At 39.9% G+C, this 22,359-nt stretch overlaps 1 protein-coding gene across 4 annotated transcripts; it reads right to left on the bottom strand.

Annotated features, from left to right (window-relative positions):
• Positions 1-5,706: 5,706 nt before the first annotated feature.
• Positions 5,707-10,439, bottom strand: LOC104212149 (uncharacterized). 4 transcript variants are annotated; one of them, XM_009761347.2, is made up of 11 exons: positions 10,180-10,439; positions 10,000-10,094; positions 9,715-9,920; positions 9,414-9,544; positions 9,231-9,316; positions 9,029-9,123; positions 8,224-8,320; positions 7,644-7,758; positions 7,342-7,496; positions 7,226-7,258; positions 5,707-6,354 (listed from the first exon to the last, which is right to left on the bottom strand). In XM_009761347.2, exons 2-11 carry the CDS (start codon positions 10,030-10,032, stop codon positions 6,127-6,129), a joined length of 1,179 nt encoding a protein of 392 aa, XP_009759649.1. In that variant the 5' UTR covers positions 10,033-10,094; positions 10,180-10,439; the 3' UTR covers positions 5,707-6,126. The 4 variants fall into 4 exon arrangements, with proteins under 4 accessions (XP_009759649.1, XP_009759648.1, XP_009759646.1 ...); XM_009761346.2 differs by having other exon boundaries at positions 7,202-7,258; XM_009761344.2 differs by having other exon boundaries at positions 7,133-7,258; positions 10,180-10,438.
• Positions 10,440-22,359: the final 11,920 nt, after the last annotated feature.

The raw sequence follows: 22,359 nt of genomic DNA on the forward strand, positions 1-22,359 counted from the left end.
CCTCCTTCTGACTGAATCCTTTTGCAACCAATCTCGCCTTGAACCTAGCATCTTCCACTTCAGGAATTCCCTCTTTCTTTCGGTAGACCCACTTGCATCCAACTGTCCTCTTCCCCTTTTGTCTTTTCACTAAGACCCATGTCTGATTCTTGTGAAGAGACTCCATCTCTTCAGTCATGGCTAACCGCCATTGTACAGCATCCTTGCAAGAAGTTGCTTCAATATACGAGGAGGGCTCCAGATCCTTAATCTCTTCTTGTGCAGCTACGAACGCATATGCAATCAAGTTTGCTTGATCTATAAGGCGTTTCGGTTCTCGTGTCTGCCTCTTCTCCCTCCCCTTTGCAATTTTGTGTGGTTCATTGACAGCAAGTTCTTCAAGGTCTACATCTTCTGACTCATCTTTAACCTGAGTCTCTTGATCCTTTTCCTTGGCAAGCTCCACCGGAAGCTCCACCTGCTCGTCGTTCTTGTTTCCTGAAAACTCCACGGAAACTTTACGGGGATCAAGTATAGAGGATTCATCAAAGGTGACATCTCTACTAACTATAAATTTGAGTAAAGACAAACACCAAAGTTTGTACCCTTTTACTCCATCCACATACCCTACGAATATGGCCTTCTTAGCCCTTGGTTCAAGCTTTCCTTCATTAACGTGATAATAAGCTGGACACCCAAATACTCGTAAGTATGAATAGTTAGAGGGTTCACCTGACCATACCTCATTCGGAGTCTTAAAGTCAATTGCCGATGCTGGAGATCGATTGACAATATGAGCAGCAGTGTGAACTGCTTCAGCCCAAAATACTTTGGACATTTTGGCTTGTAAGAGCATACAACGAGCCTTTTCAAGAAGAGTTCTGTTCATTCTCTCGGCAACTCCATTCTGCTGTGGGGTATGCCTGACAGTCCTATGTCTTGAGATCCCATGAACCTTGCAGAATTCATTAAACTCTTCATTGCAAAACTCCAAGCCATTGTCTGTGCGAAGATACTTGATTTTCCGCTCCATTTGATTTTCAACCAAAATCTTCCACTCTTTAAATGCTTCAAAAGCATCACTTTTTGCCTTCAAAAAATGCACCCAAACCTTTCGTGAGAAATCATCAATAAAAGTGAGAAGATACCTCTTTTTGCCCTTCGATGGAAGTTTAGAGGGACCCCATAAATCTGAATGGATGTAGTCTAGCACTCCTCTTGTCTTGTGTTTGCCAGTGCTGAAGCTGACCTTCTTTTGCTTCCCTAGAACGCAGTGCTCACAGAAGTCAAGTGTGCTGATCTTCTCACCTTCCAAAAGGTTACGATTGCTCAACATCTCCAGTCCACGTGCGCTCATATGACCCAGTCTCATGTGCCATAGTCTTGCCTTGTCATCATTAGATAACTGCACTGTAGATGCATTTGCAGAGCCAACAATGGTGCTTCCGGCCAATGTGTAAAGGCCGTTCTCCAGCTTGCCTTTCAGCATGACTAAAGAACCTTTAGTCACCTTTATAGTTCCTGCTTCGCTCATGTACCTGTAGCCTTGTTCATCCAGAGTACTCAGGGAGATCAAATTCTTCTTCAGATCAGGAACATGACGGACTTGTGTAATAGTCCTCACGACTCCATCATGGCAGCGAACCCGAACTGAGCCAATGCCAACTATTGCACAAGTTGCATTATTGCCCATTACTACGGTTCCTCCACTTTTCTCATAGCTGCTAAACCAGTCTTTTCGGAACGTCATATGCAGAGTGCAAGCAGAGTCTAACACCCATTTGTTTCCATAACTACTATTATTATTACACGATGTTGTTAGTACATAATCATTATCAAAATCATGTACCTGTTCAACTGTGGATGCACTCGCCTTTTCCTTGGACTTTGACATTGGGCAGTCTCGTTCAAAGTGCCCCTTCTTGCCACAACCCCAACACTCTGTATTCTTCTTGTTCACACGAGACTTTGATCTGTGCTTTGATTTGCTCTTTCCCTGTTGGCTAGTCCGGCCTCTCACAAAGAGCCCACTTGCATGGTCATCTCTATCTCCTTCAATGTGCCTCCGCACATCACTAGAGTTAAGTGCCTGCCGCACTTGCTCAAGCTTGATAGGCTCCTTGCTATATATCATTGAATTCTCAATATCACGATATCCTGAAGTCAATGAAAATAGCAAAGCACATGCAAACGTCTCCTCCTCCTTTTTAATTCCTGCAATCTGTAAGTCCATGACAAGTTTATTGAACACATCTAAATGATCTTGTAACGAAGTACCTGACCCCATCTTAAATGTGTGAAGACGTCGTTGTAACAACATCCTTGTTGTCACTGATCGGTCTTGGTATAGCCCTTCTAGCTTTTCCCATAACTGTTTGGCCGTCTCTTCGGTACCCGTACTCACTTCACAAAGCACGTTAGGTGCAAGGGATAGTTGGATTGCACTCAATGCATCCCCTTCAATCTTCTCCTTGTCGGGAGCTGATATATCCGTAGGATACTTTCCGTCAATAGCATGGATTGAACCTTCCCTCCGCAGTAACGCCATCATCTGGATCTTCCAGATATTGAAGTTGTTGCGTCCATTGAATCTATCAATTTCAAACTTCATGGAACTCATATTTGCTTGTTCTTTCTCCTTGGATCGTTAAAGAATCCTGTCGCTCTGATACCAATTGTTAGCGGAAATGTAAAAGAAAGAACACAAGATTTAACGTGGTTCGGATCAAAATAATCCTACGTCCACCAGAGAACAGTTGCCTTTTTAATATTAACAAAGGAAGGGGAGAGTTCCCAATTACACTTAAGAGAATTTCTCTCTTAACTCTCTACTCACTACAATGTGTTGTATTATTTTTGGGATGGTTTCTACAAATGAAGGAGTGCATCTATTTATAGAGGTAAAGACCTCCTCTTGATGTCATTGGTGACATCAAACTACCTCCTCTTGATGTCATGGGTGACATCAAAGGAGGAAGCTTCCTCCTAGCATCCACACCAACTCTTTCCACCAACTCTTCCAATTGGCATGCCATTGTTGACTAAACATAAACCAACATTTTCAATCTCCACCTTGGTTTGCGTTTCGAGCGTGTGAACAACTCTGGCCAAAACTTCTAAGCTTACTGGGCAACCCCGTTGTAAGAAACAAGAAGAATCAAACCATTGTTGAACATGCCACCTCCACCTAGCAACTGTTCTCTTCGGAGTTGCATCAGTTGATGCACACCCCCGCCAAGTCCTTGCAGTGTGCAAACTTAGCGAGCGGGACTATCTTGGTCAACATGTCTGCAGCATTATCGTCTGTGATAACCTTCACGACCTTGATAGTTCCCTCATCAATAACATCTCGAATAAAATGAAATCTGACATCAATGTGTTTAGTGCGCTCATGAAATCTCTGATTTTTCATTAGATGAATAGCACTCTGACTATCACATCTAAGAGTTGATTCCAGCTGAACCAAACTCAATTCCGCTACTAAACTTTTCAACCAGATAGCTTCCTTTACCGCCTCCGCTGCTGCCATGTATTCTGCTTCTGTCGTAGACAAAGCGACAATCGACTGCAAAGTCGACTTCCAACTGACGGCACTGCCAACGAGGGTAAAGATGTATCCAGTTGTGGACCTTCTTCTGTCAAGATCTCCTGCATAAACTTATGTTTAGTTGAGGTGTAAGAAGAGGGTTACGACTTACCAGGACTAGAGTGAATGTTGAGGAATAAATATAAGGGAAGTAAAAGAAGAGGTGGGGTAAATTTGGAAGGTTTATGTATCCCTACACGGTAGCTTTTTTAATTGTAACCCCTCCATGGTAGCTTATTAAATCCTTCCGAAACTAAATGGAGAGGAGTAAGTATGCCACTTTTGTTCACTTCTTACCTTTCCAACCTTATCAGACAACTGAGTGCAATCTTTCTCAAGAATATCATACGAATTTTTTTCTACTTCGATCCGTCATTACGTATTGTCACAATTGACGTGTGCTAGAGGGATTGTCAAGAGAATCGGCTCAGGTATGTTAAGGCTATCCCTTTTTTCTTTTTGGCATGATTTATACGACACAAGCAAAACGAGCAAATGCACAACTTCAATAAATTACTCTATTCGTAGAAATGCTACAGATGTGTATATTCTTATTCTCCCATGTGTCATGTTATTCTATCATCTATTCATGGGTCTCAAAAATACGTAAGTTGATAAAGTTTGTTTCATGATATTAATCAGAGGCACAATGGTCTTATGACGTACCGAGATATTTTATTAATGTATTTCATAAAGATTTCAAGTTGAGCAGGATCAAGATAGAATACTTGGAGTGTAAGTTCAGCGGAGAGAATCAAGGAGGGGAAGGGGAGGTAAGGCTGGACTCGCAGGTCATCCCCAGGAGAGGAAGTTTTAAGTACATTGGGTCTATTATTCAGGGGATAAGGAGAGTGATGAAGATATTGCACATCGTACTAGGGGAGGATGGATAAAATGAAGACTCGCTTCCGATATTTTGTGTGACAAGAAGGTACCACCGAAACTTAAAGGTAAGCTCTGCAGAGTGGTGGTCAGGCCAACAATATTGTATGAGGCTGAGTGTTGGCCAGCCAAGATTGCTCATGTCCATAAGATGAAGGTAGTAGAGTTGAGGATGTTGAGATGGATGTGCGAGCACACCAGTTTAGATAGGATCAGAAATGAGGTTATTCGCGACAAGGTGGGTGTGGCCCCTATTGAGGATAAGATGTGGGAAGCGCAGCTTAGGTGGTTTGGTCATGTGAGTAGGAGGAGCACAGACGCTCCGGTGAGGAGGTGTGAGAGGTTGACATTGGAAGGTCTACGGAGAGATAGAGGTATGCCATAGAAGAGGTAGAGAGAGGTGATTAGGCAAGACATGACGCAGCTTCAGCTAACCGAGGACATGATCCTTGATAGAAAGGTATGAAAGCCGAGGACTAGGGTAGTAAAGTCGGTAGTCTAGAGTGTTCATAACAATAGTATTGGTATGCAGTATCGCTTTCGGTTGGAAATAAGTTTTTATGACTAACTGTTATTTTCTTTTATTGTTGATCACTTTACTACTTGTTGTTTTTATTTTGCTTTTATATGGCTTTTTGATACTGTCCCTTCTTGTCTATATTTTCATTAATGTGGTGCTTATGCTCTCCTGAGCCGATGATCTATTGGAAACAGCCTCTCTATCCTCACAAGGTAGGGGTAAGGTTTGCGTACACACTACCCTTCCTAGACCTCACAGTGTGAGATAATACTGGGTATGTTATTGTTGTTGTTGGTCTTAAAAGCTTAAAGGGTAAAATATTTGTGAGACCATGACATTTGTGTAATTATAAAAACTTCTCATTAAGAGTAAAATGGATAAAATGAAGAGTTTAATGTTGAATTATTTTTAAATTTAAAAATGTGTCATTTATTTTGAAACATACTAAAAAAGAAAGTATCTCATCTAATTTGAAACGGAGACGGTGGGAGTATTATTTTTCATATGGTATATATAAGCACATCTACGTGTACTAGCTGCCGGATTTATGATATATTTTCTAATACAGTTGATCTTCTCTCTCTATCCCAACTTCCTCCTTTTGACTGAGCTTTATCCGTCAAGTTTTTACAATCTTCTTACAAATAAAATGACTTTAAAGGTTAAAAAAACTAGTATTTGACAAAAGATAGTACTAATAGAGTACAATATAAAATGAGGCAGAACTCTTTAGGGCAAATTAGTCCAATCAACAACTCATTAATCATCATTCGTCTCACTAATACGGAAACGAACTTTCCAAGAGACCTAAACAATTGCACGATATAAGTTAGCCAGTGGGGTTATTCAAAGGCAAAAGGTTTGACCTTTCTTCCAGGTTTGACATAGCGGTAAATATTCAACCTCCTTTCATCAGTTGTTTTCCTGAGTTAACTTTCATTTGGTAAAAGCTACAAATCGAGAAAATGAATTACTACCTGTTGTCCTTCTAACTTATTTTCTCTTTCAAATAACATTACAAGACCCCATTCACTTCAATAGCAATAGGGGTGAGTGCGTGGGAGTTTCTCTCGTTCTCTCATACAGCAAAGAACAAACAGATTGAAGCTTCAACTTCTCATGGACGTGGATTGGAAAGGCAAATAAAAAGCAATCCAATCTAAAATAGCTCGAGTCTCCCTGAACCATCTACAAGCTCGGTTAACTTTTGTGAAGCAGCAGCTAATGTCTCCTCACTTTTGCAGAACGCAAATCTGATATACCTCCTGTGGTAGCTAATAGCAGTCGAAGAAAAGTCTTCTAACGATGACGAATTGGTGTGGAAGAATACACGGCCTGGTACAGCCACCACCCCAGCTTGTTTAATCAATTCCTCCACAAATTCAACCTGGAGTGCCTTGAGTTTATCATTACCACAACTTAAACATATTAAGAACGCCAAAATAAAATGCTTTGTCAAGTTCTTACAGGCCACACTAAGACGTAAAAACTTTATCCAAAGTATGAACCTATTGCTGGTACAGCCGACCGGCAATAATCACTCAATGTACATGTATATTAAAGTTCTATTTATGCTTTCAAATAAAGTTTTAAATTTTGATTATCAGGGCAAATGATCAACTAAACCCAACTTCAGCTTCTGTAAAAAATAAAAAACTGCCAAAAAATAAGTAGAATCTTCATACAAGCAGGACCATCCGATGTTTGACTGTTCTTCGCACAAGCAGAGGTTAAGACTTAAGCAAGTGGAAAAGTCTGGTAAATAAACTGATATTACGGAGCCAAATATACTTTGAGTTCAAACTTCATTTACTGATATTATGGAGCCAAATACACTTTTGAGTTCAAAATCCGCTAATTTTGTACTACTCCATAAGTAAAGATTAAGATCCTCTTAGGTGGACAAATTTCAAGTAGCATTTCTGGGTTGAGCTAAGTACCAAATCTTAACAAAGTACAGTCCTATCACCCTTCCTTCTCTTCCTCCAACCCCCCCCCCCCCAAGTCAAAAGAAAGAAAGATGTAAAAGAAAAGGTTTCTCTTTCCTTTTGAAGCTTTTTGATACCAATTAAATAGGACAGTCCTGATGTAACAATTTATATGAGGGAAAATAGGTATTCGTGCTTGAGATGATTATCGAAGAAAGATGTTCGGTGAGTATTTACATCAGAAAAAGTGCATGTCCCAGGAAGCTCCATGAATAGGAAAAAGGAACCCTTAGGCATGAAGGGCACCTGGAAACCAACTTTTGTAAGCACCTGAGTCAAGTAATCTCTTTTTGATTCATAGTCCTGAGCACAAAAGATGTGAAAATAGATTAACTCATAAGTCGAAAAAAGATACCAGTAGATCTACTAATTGCAAGGAAATTTACTTGTCTCAATGCATCGAAGTATTCAGGGGAACTTCTCAAAGCTGTCAAGGCAGCTTCCTGGAAAGGTGCTGGAGCAGAATCTGTAATTTTAACATGGATGTTCCTTATTGCAGATGCGAAGCAAGCTGGGCCAATTGCCCAGCCAATCCTCCAACCTGAGAAAGCATGAAGTTACAACAACAACAACAAACCCAGTAAGAGAAAGCATGAATTTAAATGAGAATTTAATATATCAACCTACTTCGGAGAGGTAGAAACGACTTAAACATGCTGGCACTGGAAGCAAGATATCAAATGTTTACCAGTCACACTAAAACTTTTTGACAAGGAAGATGTGATGATGGTACGCTTCTGCATTCCTGGAAATGTGGCAATTGATGTATGTCTCTCCCCGTCGAACGTTATATGCTCATATACCTACAGAAAAATATAAAGTGAGTTCCAAGCTGGATATGTCTGGTTCCAGATTCAGGTATACTTTTAATGTATAAATACTTCACAATCTTATCTTACACGCAAAGGGCATCAGCCAAGGGATAGTATGCCTACCTAAAAGCAAAGCAAAAGCAAGGTTGAAAAAACACGCCTATTAAGGCAAAAAGCGTTAAAAAAACATTGTTCAGGAACATCTTAGCTCCTATTTTATCCATGCATGATCATGAAGTTCTGAAAGCTTCTATAGATACTTCACCAAAAGTTTTTCAGGTTTTAAAGAGTTAGCACTGCAAATTGCATCTCTCTTTTTTACACGGTGGAGTAGTAAATATAAAATGCATTCTTCTGATTAGCTTGAACAAGGGGCCGAATATACATATGTCGTTGCTTTTTTTTTTCTCTATTTGAAAAGCACAAGAAGATGTGATAAAGTGCAGCAAATTAAACCTCGTCTGTTACAGCTAGAATATCCAAGGTTCGGCAAGCTCCAGCAATAATCTCAAGCTCATCATTAGAGAAAACCTTTCCAGTTGGATTGTGAGGGCTGCACCACTTTGTATCAGAACATTCAATTCCAATGCCAAAATTGATTATCAGTTTAAAACATTCTTCATATAGCATGTTGTACATTATGTGCAGGTACAAAACTGAACCTTCTCAATTATTGGTTTGACAAAAAAGAAGGAAAAGCTTATGTTTCCTGCAACAGAACATCAGTTAATGAAAATCTAAACATCTTTTGCACAACAGTACAGTGATATCTGAACGATCAAGTGTGTCAACCTGGGGTGCATTGCAACAAAACTGTCCCACTGGTGTCTATAGTTCCATTTGTATATTTAGTTACCTGCATTGCTTTGTCTCCGATTAATCTTATGTCAAGACTGATTGCAGCAACAGAATAATTTCACATCATAGATCATAGTATACATTCTGAGGTGACACTTATAAAAGTAAAAGAAAGCATTCCTTTTTAGCCAAAACCGATGTTTAATACTTAAGTCAATGAAGTCATTAGCTTTCGTGTGGACATGTAATCTCTAAAGGCTTTCTCTACATTGTTCTCAAAGCTTAAGACCGGAGGACTAACAACTTCCTGGACTTGGCCAGAATGTAGAAAAAAGGGCACAGGTCCACAAGAATTAGTTGCAGAAGTTTACGGAGTTCCGCTTAACTTGGTAGCATACTTCACTCTGTATGTCAACCCATTCAAGAATTGTCTCATGTTGAATTGGAAACTATTTTGTTTTACCTGTTGAGGACTATAGCTTTTGTCCTGCCAGTAAATGACTTTGCGAGTTTATCTGGATCCAGACTCCAATGAGGGGGGTCAAGGGCTACATACACCTGTCCATTTTCCCACAGGAGAAATAGAACTTATCAATCTAGATGTGACAAAACCTGCATGGTATGACTAGTCGTTTAAGTATAAAACGTAGTTATGAAAGGCTTACTGGGACTCCACCAGCCAACCTAATGCATGTTTCATATGTTTCATAGGAGGGATCGAATAAGATGACTTCATCACCCTGATTAATTACTGAACAAAGAAAACATAAACATGATTTCTGCATATATTTCTCATAAGACCGGAATCGCAGGAGTTAATTATTGACTTTTGTAAAGAAAAATCATACTTGCAAACATTGCCGCAGCAAAAGCCTCAGATTGGCCACAACATACGACAATATCAGTCAGAGGATCGACATCTAGACCATGCATTTGTTTGACTTGATTAGCCACATAATCACATATTCCCTGAACATGCCTGCAATACAGTGAATTAACATGTACCACCACTTTATTCCCTCTGCGGAGAAATGAAATGTAAACAAACATAGGATAAAGGAGAAGTGTAAAAAGGAGATACTAGGAGTTATACTTATTAATTAGTTAGTAGGGGAAAGAATAGAAACGAATAGAAATAAAGGAACAAACCTGTACTGATTGAAGTCAGAGCGGATAGCGGAAATGGCGGCGTCTTTGAGGTAGGACGGAGCAGGGAAATCAGGGAAACCTTCAGCAAGGTTGACGGCATTACATCTTTCGGCGAGATACGAGAGTTGTTGTATGGGTGACGATGTTAGCCTTTTCGCTACTGAAGAGAGCTTCTGCTCCATCTCCATGGATACGGAAGCGGAAGCCTTATCCACAAAAGGAGATTTACTAACTTGCCACAACTGTTTGAAATTGACATTCTACAATTAAGATTATTTATAGCACCTCGATTTTTAGTGATGTGGCAGTTGGATACATCCTTTTCTTTCCTTTTGCTGCCGAATTCGAACCTCTTGTGCCGGCTTGGTACGGCAAAGTAACTAGTCGACAACAGTAATACTCAACACCCAATTAAATTAGCAATAACTAAAGAAGATAAAACTTGTAACATATATAGATATATACCTGAACTGAAGACGGTTGAACTCTACTCTCTGCAGTAACTATGGCCGTAGCAGCAGCATTTACTGTATCTACTGTATTCTGTACGCTACTCTTGCTGATCCTTCACCGAAAAAAAAACTACAAAAAAGTTCTGTTCGCCGGCAAAGAATGATAAATTTTCCGGTAATTGAACGGCCGGAATTTAACAAGGAAAATCGCGAGACATTCCAAGAAGAACAAAAACACATACATCGAGAAATGACAGATTTATTATCTATCTACGTGCGAAATATGTTCGCCTTTTACACCATTTAAAAATAAAGCTTACATGAAATAAAATTGTTGTTTTACTTATCTTCCTAAGATTTTAATTACTTGAACTTTCCATATTTCTATTTGTTTAAAATTTTATTTTGTTAAAATAAATCACAATAACACTACATACTAAGTTTTTAAGTATTGAAGTGTTATTCTTACCAATTAAAAGTATTTCGTCAACTTTTATATTCATTAAATTAGATTTTATGCTAGACAAAATAGTTATTCAGTTACTTTTCTAGCAAATAAGACTTTTTAATCACATAAAATTTTATTTACTAAATCTTTATTTATTAGAATTAGTTCTTAACACGTGCGTTGCACACGTGGATCTCGATTCATTTAATATAAAATTTTAAATAACCATGTAATATTATTAAGTAAAAATATTTTTAAATATTACAAAATAAAAATTAAATAATAAGTTATAGGTCCATGCAAATAATGAATATGATCATTGGTTGGTAATTTGTAATTTAAGCTCAAATAATTACATAGAAAAAAAATATGGAGAAATTCTCACTGAAGTAAAGGTTGCATATTGTGTAATGTAGGATTGGCACACAAATGCTATTCGCATATCATATTTTTGATTTCTTAGTTTTCGGTTTTATGAAGACTTCTATTCTTAAATTTTCAATATTTCTTTTTATTTAATATTTGGAAAATTCGAAGCCAATATTTTTCATTAGTAAGATCATTGAAAAATTATATTGGCCATTCAGAGACAATCACATGGGTTGGAGAGTATGAGCACGTGATTTTTGCCCTATATGTATTACTCCAACAAATTCAAAACAAAATAATTTCTTTCAGTGTTTGCAATTTTGTTGGATTTCGTGGCATTTTCTGTTAATTATTTGCATTTGTCTGTGCACGTTTATTTCATTTAATTCATGAAAAATACAAAAATATGTTGCATCTACATTTAGGATTTAATTTTACATTTTTTAGATTAATTAGCAAATTAGTTTGTTTTATAAAAAATAAAAATCACAAAAATAATTCATTTTGCATTTTTACTTTTTAATCTTGAATTGTGTAATTGTTCTTTAAAATTAGGAATTTAATTAATTATTGTAAGTACCGTGATGAGTGATTAATTTATTTGGGTAGGTTAATTTAGTTTGAAAAAATTATTATTAATTAATTTAGGATTTATTTTGATTTTGGGAAAAGAAAAGAATTGTGAATTGAAAAAGGAAAAAGAAAGAATGAAAGAAATCTGGGCTCAAACCCGATTTTATTGCCCCGGCCCAAGTAATAACCACCCAATACCCGGCCCAACCCACGCCTGACCCGGTCTGGATTCCCCCCACCCCAAAACGAAACGACACCGTTTCATTAAGATTAATCTGGGCCATTGATATTGCCTAATCCAACGGATCAGAACTGGGGGGGGGGGGTTAATATATATATGTCCAAACGCCACCCTACCCACCCCCTTTATTTCATCATTCCCAACCCCCATCCTCAGAAACCTGTTCCCCAAACCCTAGTAGCCGCCCCAGAATTTCCCTACCGTCCGGTGGCGGCGCCACCTCCGATCACTACCAAATTAACACCATGAACTCCCTTCCACCTCCCCATCCCAAATCTCCAAACAATTCCTCTCAAATCCCCCTCCATCGCCTCGAATCTCAGATCTAAGGTCAGCACCTAAAACCCTAAAAAATCCCAAATCCACCCAGAATCACACCATGCAATCCCTCATCTCCTTCCTGCCTCAAATATGTGCTTGTTTCATTTCAAACTGGTCCGTCAGTGGTAGAGCAGAGGTCTGGATAGCCCTAAGTCTCTCCCTGGGTTCCTTTCTGGCTCAGCAAGGTTGAGTGAACCCAAAACCGTCATTAATCGTTTGTCTTTTGTTAAGGACAATCGATTAATGACCGTCAAAGGTTCACTTTCTTCTTCAAGGTTTGTTCGAGTTCATGCAGTTCTTGCCGAAACAGGTTTGGGATAATTTCCTTTGCGTCGATTGGTTTCCTTTTGATCTTTTCTGTTTGTTTGCTTGGTTGTTTGTTTTCCAGTTTCATCCTTCAGAAGTTTCGTTTCTTTCTTAATTACATTATGTTCTGGTTGTAAGTTCATTAGTTAGCTTGTTTGCTTAATTGTTAATGACAATCGGCTTCGTAAGGTTTGAGTTTAATTTGGTTTCAATTCGTGAGATTTTCTTCTTTCCGCTAGGTTTCATTTTACGTTTGTGAATTAATTTTGGAACTGAAGCATTGAGATTAGTCAAGTATAGTTCATCGTTTGCATTAATTCTTGTTTCAAGAGCATTTTCTGAATTCATGTTTATGTGTGAAGGATATTTAGGCTAGTTCTTCATAATTTCAATAGTTGTTTTGAATTTCAATCTGGTTGAAAGTGTCAGCTCGTTTGTTTACTGTTATTGTGATTGTGAGCATTCAGAATTTAGGGGGGATAAGTAAATAATTGGGAACTTTAGGGGGTAATTTTGGAGATTGGTTTAACTTGAAGAATCTTTTAATAACTGATGGGGAAGCTTCCTAAATGGACAGCTGCCCAAAATTGTTAGGGAAAACAGGCTGTAAATTGAAAATATCTGAAAGAAATGGACAGCTGTCCAAAAATCAGTTTTAAAAGATGCCATGTGAGGGTATTTTGGAAAAAATCTGACTGCCTTGCCTTGAAAGGCACACAACAGACCCCCAGCCTTATAAAGGAAGCCTTCTTCTCATTCAACAGACAGTTTTTACACCTTAGAGAGACTGGAAAGAAAAATAAAATATACTGAGTTGGAGAAGTAATTGATTTTCTTCTGAAATGTCCTAGAAATGTTAGAAATTTTTTGAATTAGTTTTGGTTTCTTGGTTTTGACTCTCCGAATCCTTGTTACTCTAGAACTTTTCCTGAAAATAATTCCCAAATTGTGCATCTGCCTGGAAACCTGGCTTTAATCTGGGTTTAGAAGCTTGGTTTGAACTGCTGGAAGCTGATTTTTGGAAGTTTGGGGTTGGATTCAATTGTGCAAGCACTGTTACATTGCTGCTGATATTGCCCTGTTGCTGCTGATCCCTCATTTTTCCTACTTTCTTAGTTTTCCAGGTATATTTTGGGAATCATAGACAACATGTGAATGTGAATCTACACTTTGGATATGAAACACTTGAGATGCAAGTTGTATTTCAAGTTTACTTCTACTATTTCATCTAGTGCTGTATTATTTAGTCTGTAATCATATATTATGCATGTTTAGTATAGCCCTTTCTCACGTTGCTGAATATCGTAAAGTGAATTTATGTCTACTTGTCGGTTTGATTCTGGGGAGTATGAGTGTGAGGTTTGGATTCAAGTAAATTAAAGTTCATATCATATAGTTTCGAGGTGCTGAAATGGTTATTTGGACAATGTATGCTGTGGGATAACTGTAATAGATTGTCAACTACACCATAATCGATGGTGTAATAGTATGTCTTTTCACCTGCGGAATTGTTCAGTTTGTGATTGATTGTTGAACTTACATAGGCTAGTTTGTTCTAGTTATGCAATCCCATAGTATCTTGTTAGCATGAGGTTTTGGTGCCTTCAATTGAGAACTTCAAATTCAGCTTAGTGTTCTGTTTAACTACAACAGGCTGTTTAAATCGATAGTTTTTGATATTTTTGGCTTAATACCATAATTTCCCTTGTCGTCAATTTGAGGTTGGCATGGGCATGCAGCAGGCAACACATCGAGACGGGCCTCTTGGGCCATTAGGCTGCATTGCGATCTCTCTGGCACATTCCTAGGCCAATGCTCGTTGTTCAAATAAAGAGGTCATACGAGTCTAAGGCAGACTCAGGCCCAAATCACGTTAGGGATTTAAAATTCAATTCTAGTTAACTTATTTAAATAATCAGTGATTCACAAAAAATGAAATGTTAGCTTAATTACAAGTCACATGTACCTTCAGCTGATGAATATCTAGTGGTTTATTGACTCATGAACTTTGGGCTTTAAGCCAGGCCCAAGCAAGATCTTTAAACAATCAACCCTTTCTTTTTTTTTAAAAAAAGAAGAAGATATTTTCAGCTAGCTTGGCCATAGTACAATCATAACTTTCTTAGTGTTTTAGATAATTAAGTTCTTTAACTGATGGAAGTAAGCCGTACTAGATAACACAAATGGCTTATGGTCCTCCAAAGTCTAGTTCGAATTCCCTTTTTAAAATTGGAATTGAACGGTTGTGCCAAATAAAATCTTCAAATGCATGGGTCTCGCTTAGTTAATATTTTAATTCTTAGAATTCGAGGCGTGCCATTTAGCGAATTTTCCATGGCCCTCGCAAAGTTAACAATATGTTAGTTACTTCAAGCGCGTCATTTTTAATAATATTACCTTCTTAAACTCGGGTGCGCATTCATATGACCCAAATCCAAATCCTAAAACGTTGAATAAAATGTGTTCCGGATGGCGGGTGCCTTTCATGTGGCGCGATCCAAAGACATGTTTTAAACGACGTTCAATCTTCCTTAAATGATTAAAAGCGGTTTAAAATTAAAATCAGCATATAGGTTCGTAATTGATTAAAATCAGATAATTAAGCTGATTATAACAGTTAAGCGACCGTGCTAGAACCACGGAACTCGCGAATGCCTAACACCTTCTTCTGGGTTAACAGAATTCCTTACCCGGATTTCTGATTTGCGGACTGTTAAAATAGAGTCAATCTTTTCCTCGATTCGGGATTTCAACCGGTGACTTGGGACACCATAAATCTCCCAAGTGGCGACTCTGAATCTTTTAACAATAAATCCCGTTTCGATTGTCCTTTAATTGGAAAAACTCCCTTTATATATACCCCTTCCCGGGGGTGTAGGTAAAAAGGAGGTGTGACAGCTCTGGCGACTTTGCTGGGGATCGAACTCAGAATCTCTGGTTCAGGGTTAAAGAATTCGAGCTTAGAATAATTGTTATAGTTGGTTTTATCCATTATCTGATTTTGTTACCTGATTTGAGCCTAATGTGCTAATTGATTGCTTTTACCGCTTTGATATTCCGTGAACTGTATATAAATTATTGTGAAATCCGTCTTCTCTCTGAGTCTTCTAAATCATGAAGAAGGGTGAACTTCGTGTGACTTCTTTTCTATTAGAGTCATATTCCAAATTTAGAACGAGGTTCAGACAAGTTGCAAAGCCGACAAAGCTTCTGTATTCCCGGTACGCTGCCCCCCCTCGGCTCGAGCTGTCCGCTCGAGTAAGCCAAGTCTAGAACAAATAAACCCAGGTTTAAACCTAGTATAACAATACCTCATGCCGGATCCCTAGTAAGAACGTTTGTTTGCATCATGTGCATTTTGACTTTGGAGACTCAACACAGGGGTTGGGTCTGTCTAGAACAGGTGCACCCGAAATAAAAAAGACTATCCTGATGCATCTTACTTGCTACTTGTGCATTCATTTGCTTCGAACTTGCATGCCGACTGGCTTATGAATATTGGAAAAAGTTGAGGAAAGAGAAATAGCAGTATGAGAGTTGACCGCCTATTCTGAAAAAAACCAATGTCCAAATAGTGTCGAAACTCTGCCGAATTTTTGAGAAAATAAAGACAAAAAAAAAGAGGAAAAACAAAAGTTGGTGTTTTCAAAAAAAACAGTTTTATTTGCCAATGAAATGAAAAAAGAAGAAGAAAAAGTCTTGTTTTCAAATGAAAAATAGTTTGTTTTATTTGCCCGAACTACGTCAGTTTGATTCTCACAGGGTGTGAGATACGTAGGCAACCCCCATCGGGTCCAACTTCTTTTTGCAAAAATAGCCCAAAAGCCCAAAAATTTTACTTCGATTTGAAAATAATTAGGGTGATGTCATTCTTGTCAGAAATAGCCGAATGTCCCTAAAAGGGCGCCGGAAGGCTATTTTTGCAAGAACAACCACTTTTGTCACTTTCAACGGTTTTGGCCTGTTAGCTGACACAGCCTTAAAATCTTCGTTTGAAGTGCTGAAAGGTCGTGTTGGCAAGATCGGATGTTTTGTGGAAATTTCGAAAAATGGTCATTTCTCTTAAGTCAAAATAAATCATAGTTTTCTTTTAATTAAAATCACCTTAATAAATGTGCAGGATGAGCACAAATCAAAATAAATGTGATTGAGGAACGACAACAGGAAAGTTGTGACAAAAGCATTGGGCGGTCTCATTGGGCTTTTGAAGGTTAAGCCCAGAAAAGATGTGATTGAGGCCTTGATATCATTTTGGGACCCAACACATAATGTGTTCCACTTTGCGGATTTCGAGTTAACTTCTACATTAGAAGAGATAACAGGCTATGCCGGTTTCGAAGGGAATCTCAGAAGTCAATACCCGGTAGCACCAAGAACAGTGACCCCCCACAAATTTTTGGACTTGTTAAGCATCAATCGGGATGTCCGAGACAGAAATTTGGCCAAAGGACTTTGTACCTTCTACTTTCTGTACCGACGATACGGTAATCCACGTGGCTTCGAAACACAAGATACTGGTCTTACTCATGTTGGGAATCAAGACAAGTGGGAAGCTCGGAGAGGATTAGCTTTCATAGTGGCGTTCCTGGGTATTTTGGTTTGCCTGAGAAAAGATGGGAACATAGAGATGGGGTTAGTAGGGATAGCTGACTTTATGGTGAAAAAGGCAAATGGGACTATAGTGCCGTTGATCTTGGTAGAAATTTACCGAGCTCTTACTCGTTGTCGAGAAGGAGAAAAGTTCTTTGAAGGGTACAATATGCTGTTACAAATATGGATGGAGGAACACCTTTGCCACCGTCCGGGATACTTGAATTGCGGTAGGACTGGCCTCGAGTGCATTGAAAAACATGAAAAGTGAGTAGAGGGTTATGAGTTTCCAGATGGTACGGAAGCATGGTATGCTCATTTGAGATCTTTGACCGCAAATAAGATCGAATGGACATTCGGATGGCTCTCGGTCAACGAAGTAATCTATATGTCGGCTGAGGTGTGTTTCTTGCTGTTGATGGGTCTGCGGAGTATCTAGCCTTACGCTCCGTACAGAGTCTTGTGTCAGTTGGGCCGATACCAGACTATCCCACACAATGAAGATTTGAGTCAGCAAGTCATTGAGTTAGATCCAAAAGCTGCCTTCCCGGAAGAAAAAGTGCGTCGGGTTTGGCATCAGTGCAGATTCTTAGGGCCTAACACGCAAGTACGAGACCTATCCAGAGGTGAGGTGGAGCCCAGTTATATTGCTTGGTATGGTAAAAGATCCCTAGTTCAACATGAGCCTGACAGGCCCGCAAAGAGACCCCATGTCCAGCAATTCATCGACGGAGCTCAGGTACAATGGGATTGGCTGACCAAAGAAAACGAGTACAGGGCTACCATAAGCAAGTTGGAAAAGCAAGTCAGAGAACTTCAATTCGAGAATAGGTTGCAAGTAGCAGCGGACGAAGGAGAAAAGAAAAAGCTAGCCAAAGAAAATGAGGCCCTTCGAGCTCAAATTCAGAAATTGAAAGTAGCGGCAAAAAATCCAGCCCGAAGTGACAGAGATGAAAAGCTCATAGCTAACCTGAGGCAGAAAGTGAGTGACTATAATTTCGATTTGAACAAAGCAGAAAGTGAACTAGCCAAGGCTCAAAAATAATTGGCTAAAAGCGCAGATGAACGGGTACGCCTGGTTAAGCAGTTGAGAGAAAGGTACGATGATGAGGTCGCAGGGCTGAAGAAAAAGGTCATCGCCACGGAAAACAAAATGATCAAGCAGGCAAAATACTTCAAGGTTGAAAGGGAACATTGTTATATGGCATTGGCACAGTTAGAAATAGACTTGCAACAACTTCAGGAACAAAATTATGCAGCTGAGCAAATTTTGGAGGCCAGGGCCCAGCAGATTCGGCATTTGTTACAGGAAAAGGGCGCCATAAGAGAGAGAATTAGAACCATTGCCGACTACATCGTTATGAAGTGCCAGATTTGTGAGGATATGACTCGCACTACCTTTTTTGTAGCAGTAATGACATTTGTTAAACAGATAATGAACGACTTGGATCGACTTCAAAGGGAGCTTGCATATAGGCCCGCGGCGAGACCGAATGATGTCCCGCGGGCACTAGGAGCATGATGTATTCATGATTCTTTCGTTTGAGTCTGCATTTCCTTTTGTTAAGCGTCTGTCAGTCATGTTGAGTTTTCTTTCTACTAGAGTCCGTCCAATTGTTTTCGAGTCTGTATTTTCTTCTGTTGGAATATAATGTCTATTTTGGAGTCTGTATTTCATCTTTGCATCGAAATCTGTTAGCCTTTTGGAATTTGTTAGTTTTGATTTTGTAATGGAAGCATTTGTTGTTTTATTTTATGAAAACTAAAAATCCCAAAAATGTTTTATTTCGCACTTATCTACAAGAACTATGTTTGGTCTGATTCATGCGGGGTCATGATACGTAGGTAATCTCCATAGGATTCGACCGCAACCAAAAAAAAGAGAAAGGAAAAGAGGGAAAGAAAATAAGAGGAAAAACAAGAGGAAAGAGTGGAAAAACAAGAAAGAAAAAGAGAAAATAAGAGAGGGTAAAAACAAAGAGAGAACAGAGGCCAGAATGAGAGGAAAGGAAAGAAAAGAAAAGAAAAGGGGATGTTTTCAATTAAAAGAAAGAAGGGGTCGGGATGACGCATGTAACCGATCAAATACATAATAGAAACGGTTAACTGTTTAGGTGCATTCACGCCCAATGTGCGGTTACCAATCTGTTAAAGCCTAATCGCTAACAAGGTTGTTTGTTTGATGTATTAAGTCCAGGCAGATGGTTAGTTGACTGACATTCTGGCAACTCACTCCTACAACACCCGATCGAAAGACAGACTAAATATGGTCAACCAGGAACTAGAAACAAGTATTGTCGACCCATCGAAAGAGGTGGAAGAAATGGACGTTAATGCAATGAGGGAAGAAATGTATAAGCTGAAACAACAGATGGCTGAAATGTACCAAGCTTGGGCGAAGGGGCATCCACCACCGGTTTATCCCGCCAATCCTTCTTATATCCCACCATCAGCCCAACCTCCGGAGCCTCCCACTATGAACCCATCTCCAGCCTTTCCCCTCTACCAACAATGTCATGGCACCACTTCCCATACTTCTCAAGCTCCACCACCCAAACAAGTCTCATACCCTCCTCCACCAATTACACCTGTTTTTGTGGCACCTCCACCTGCTACATTACACCGATCTTCCAGTGAACCCCTGTTCCAAACTCACGACAACCAGTACTATCCCCCTAAACCGACCTTCAAACTTTCAGAACCATATCCTTACACTCCTCATCTTGATATCCCGGCAAAGACCGAGAAACCACCCAAAAATCCTGAGCATGAAGAGATGATCAGAAAGGTCAAAAGCTTAGAGCAATCGTTCCGAGATATGAGGGGGCTGGGAGGTCAAGTGAGTGTAGCCTATAAGGACTTATGTTTGTTCCCAGATGTTCAGTTGCCAGCAGGGTTCAAAATGCCCAAGTTTGATATGTACGATGGGCATGGTGACCCAGTAGCACACTTAAGAGGATTTTGTAGCAAAATGAGAGGAGCAGGTGGAAGAGATGAATTGCTGATGGCGTATTTCAGCCAAAGTTTGAATGGGTCAGTGCTAGAATGGTACACCAGACAATATCATAGCAGGTGGTACACATGGGACGACTTGGCCCAAGCCTTCACCTGTCATTTTCAGTATAATCTTGAAATCATCCCAGACCGTCTGTCATTGACGAAGATTTAGAAGAAGCCTGGTGAGAGTTTTCGAGAATATGGGTTCCGTTGGAGAGTGCAAGCAGCGAGGGTTGACCCCCTGATGAAAGAGAGTGAGATGGTTGATTATTTATTGCAGGCTTTGGAGCCCACTTATTTTGGTCATTTGGTGTCAATAGTGGGCAAGTCCTTTAATGAAGTTGTGAAAATGGGAGGCATGGTTGAGGAGGGACTCAAGTCCAATAAGATCATGAGTTATTCAGCAATCAAAGCAACCACTCAGGCCATTCAAAACGGTACTGGGGGTGTGCTCGGAAAGAAGAAGAAAGAGGATGTTGCAACGATCGAGTCGGCAACTTGGGGTGGATCCAGGAACCTTCCACCGTTCTACAACTAGCCTCGACCCTATCCCCAAACATACCCCCACACTCCATATAGCCCACCACAACACTACTACCCACCGCCAGATCCCCATTTTTCTATCTATCACGCACAAACCTATACCCAACCTCCCGCTCACGCACAATGGCGTGCGCCAGCTCCGTAGAGTCCCTACCAAGCTCCACAAAATACCCATCCACCCTCAAAAGCCTACAAAAACCCTCCTGGAATAGGTTTTCGACCTAATCAAGCCTTTAAGAATGAGAGGTTGCAGAAGCAGAAGACTTTCACTCCATTGGGAGAATCATATACCAGCCTATTCCACAGACTGAGACAGTTGGGTATGTTGAATCCGATCGAGGCCAAAATGCCGAATCCCCTTCCCAGAAATCTTGATCGCTCGGTGAGTTGTGAGTATTGTTCAGGGGCCCTGGGCCATGACACAGAGAAATGATGGAAACTAAAAACAGTTGTACAAGAGCTCATTAATACTCATTGGATCGAGGTTCAGGCCCCAGAAACACCAAATATCAACCAGAATCCGCTACCAGTTCACCATGAGACCCATATGATTGAGTTGATACACAAGGGAGGGGAGGCTAAGAAACCATCGCAGACGGTGATGATGATCCGCTCCAGTGAAACCAGTTCAAAGGAAAAGGTAACCAGTGGGAAATCGGTGGTCCAATTGAAAGGGGTAGACAATGAGCCAACTGTGGTAGCCGGGAAAGGGTCGTCAAGCGATGTCACAGTGAAACCAGAAAAAGCTAAAGTGGTGGTACCTGGGGTTACAAGTAAACCTGTTGTGGTCGTGAAGGGTGCTCGCACAGGGCCTGTTATTATAAAATCAGTAACTCAGCTTCTAGTGATCAACAACAAGGCGGTCCCGTGGAATTATGAACGAATGACAGTAACTTACCAGGGGAAAGAGGTTAAAGAATAAGTGTGTGAGACTCATGGTTTGACTCGATCGGGAGATGCTTTGCCCCTGAAGAGTTGAGAAAAGCTAAGACCTCAAAAGATAATCTAGTGTTGGTGAAGAAAGCAGTAATTGAGGAAGAAGAAGAAGAATTTTTTAGAAAGATGAAAGCGCAAGACTATTCTATTGTGGAACAGTTAAGGAAGACACCAGCTCAGATCTCACTCTTGTTATTATTGATCCATTCAGACGAACACCGTTGTGCTTTGATGAAGATCTTGAACGAGGCTCACGTTCCTGACAAAATCTCAGTAAACCACTTGGAAAAGATAGCTAACAAGATATTTGAGGTAAACCGAGTCACTGTTTCCGATGATGAGTTGCCCGTGGAGGGTACCGAGCACAATAGAGCCCTCTATCTAACGGTGAAATGCAAAGACTCTGTGGTTACTCGAGTACTGGTTGACAACGGGTCTAGCACGAACATCTGTCCTCTCTCCACATTGAACAAGCTGCAAGTGGAGGATGAAAGAATTCACAAGAACAGTATTTGTGTTCGGGGATTCGATGGTGGAGGGAAATATTCAGTCGGGGACATAGTGCTTGAGCTCACAATAGGGCCAGTTGAATTTACTATGGAATTCCAGGTGCTCGATATGGCTGTTTCGTACAATCTACTGTTGGGACGACCCTGGATCCATGCAGCCAAAGCAGTCCCATCTACTCTGCATCAAATGGTCAAGTTTGAATGGGATCAACAGGAAATTGTTGTACACGGTGAAGACAATTTGTGTGTGCCCAATGGTGCCATTGTTCCGTTCATAGAGGTTGACGATGACAAGGGACCATGGGTTTATCAGGTTTTCGACACAGTGTCGGTAGAGAAAATTCTGGAAGGAAAGTGTGT

The sequence above is a fragment of the Nicotiana sylvestris genome, chromosome 6, assembly GCF_000393655.2.
Source record: "Nicotiana sylvestris chromosome 6, ASM39365v2, whole genome shotgun sequence".
NCBI classification, from domain to species: Eukaryota; Viridiplantae; Streptophyta; class Magnoliopsida; order Solanales; family Solanaceae; genus Nicotiana; species Nicotiana sylvestris.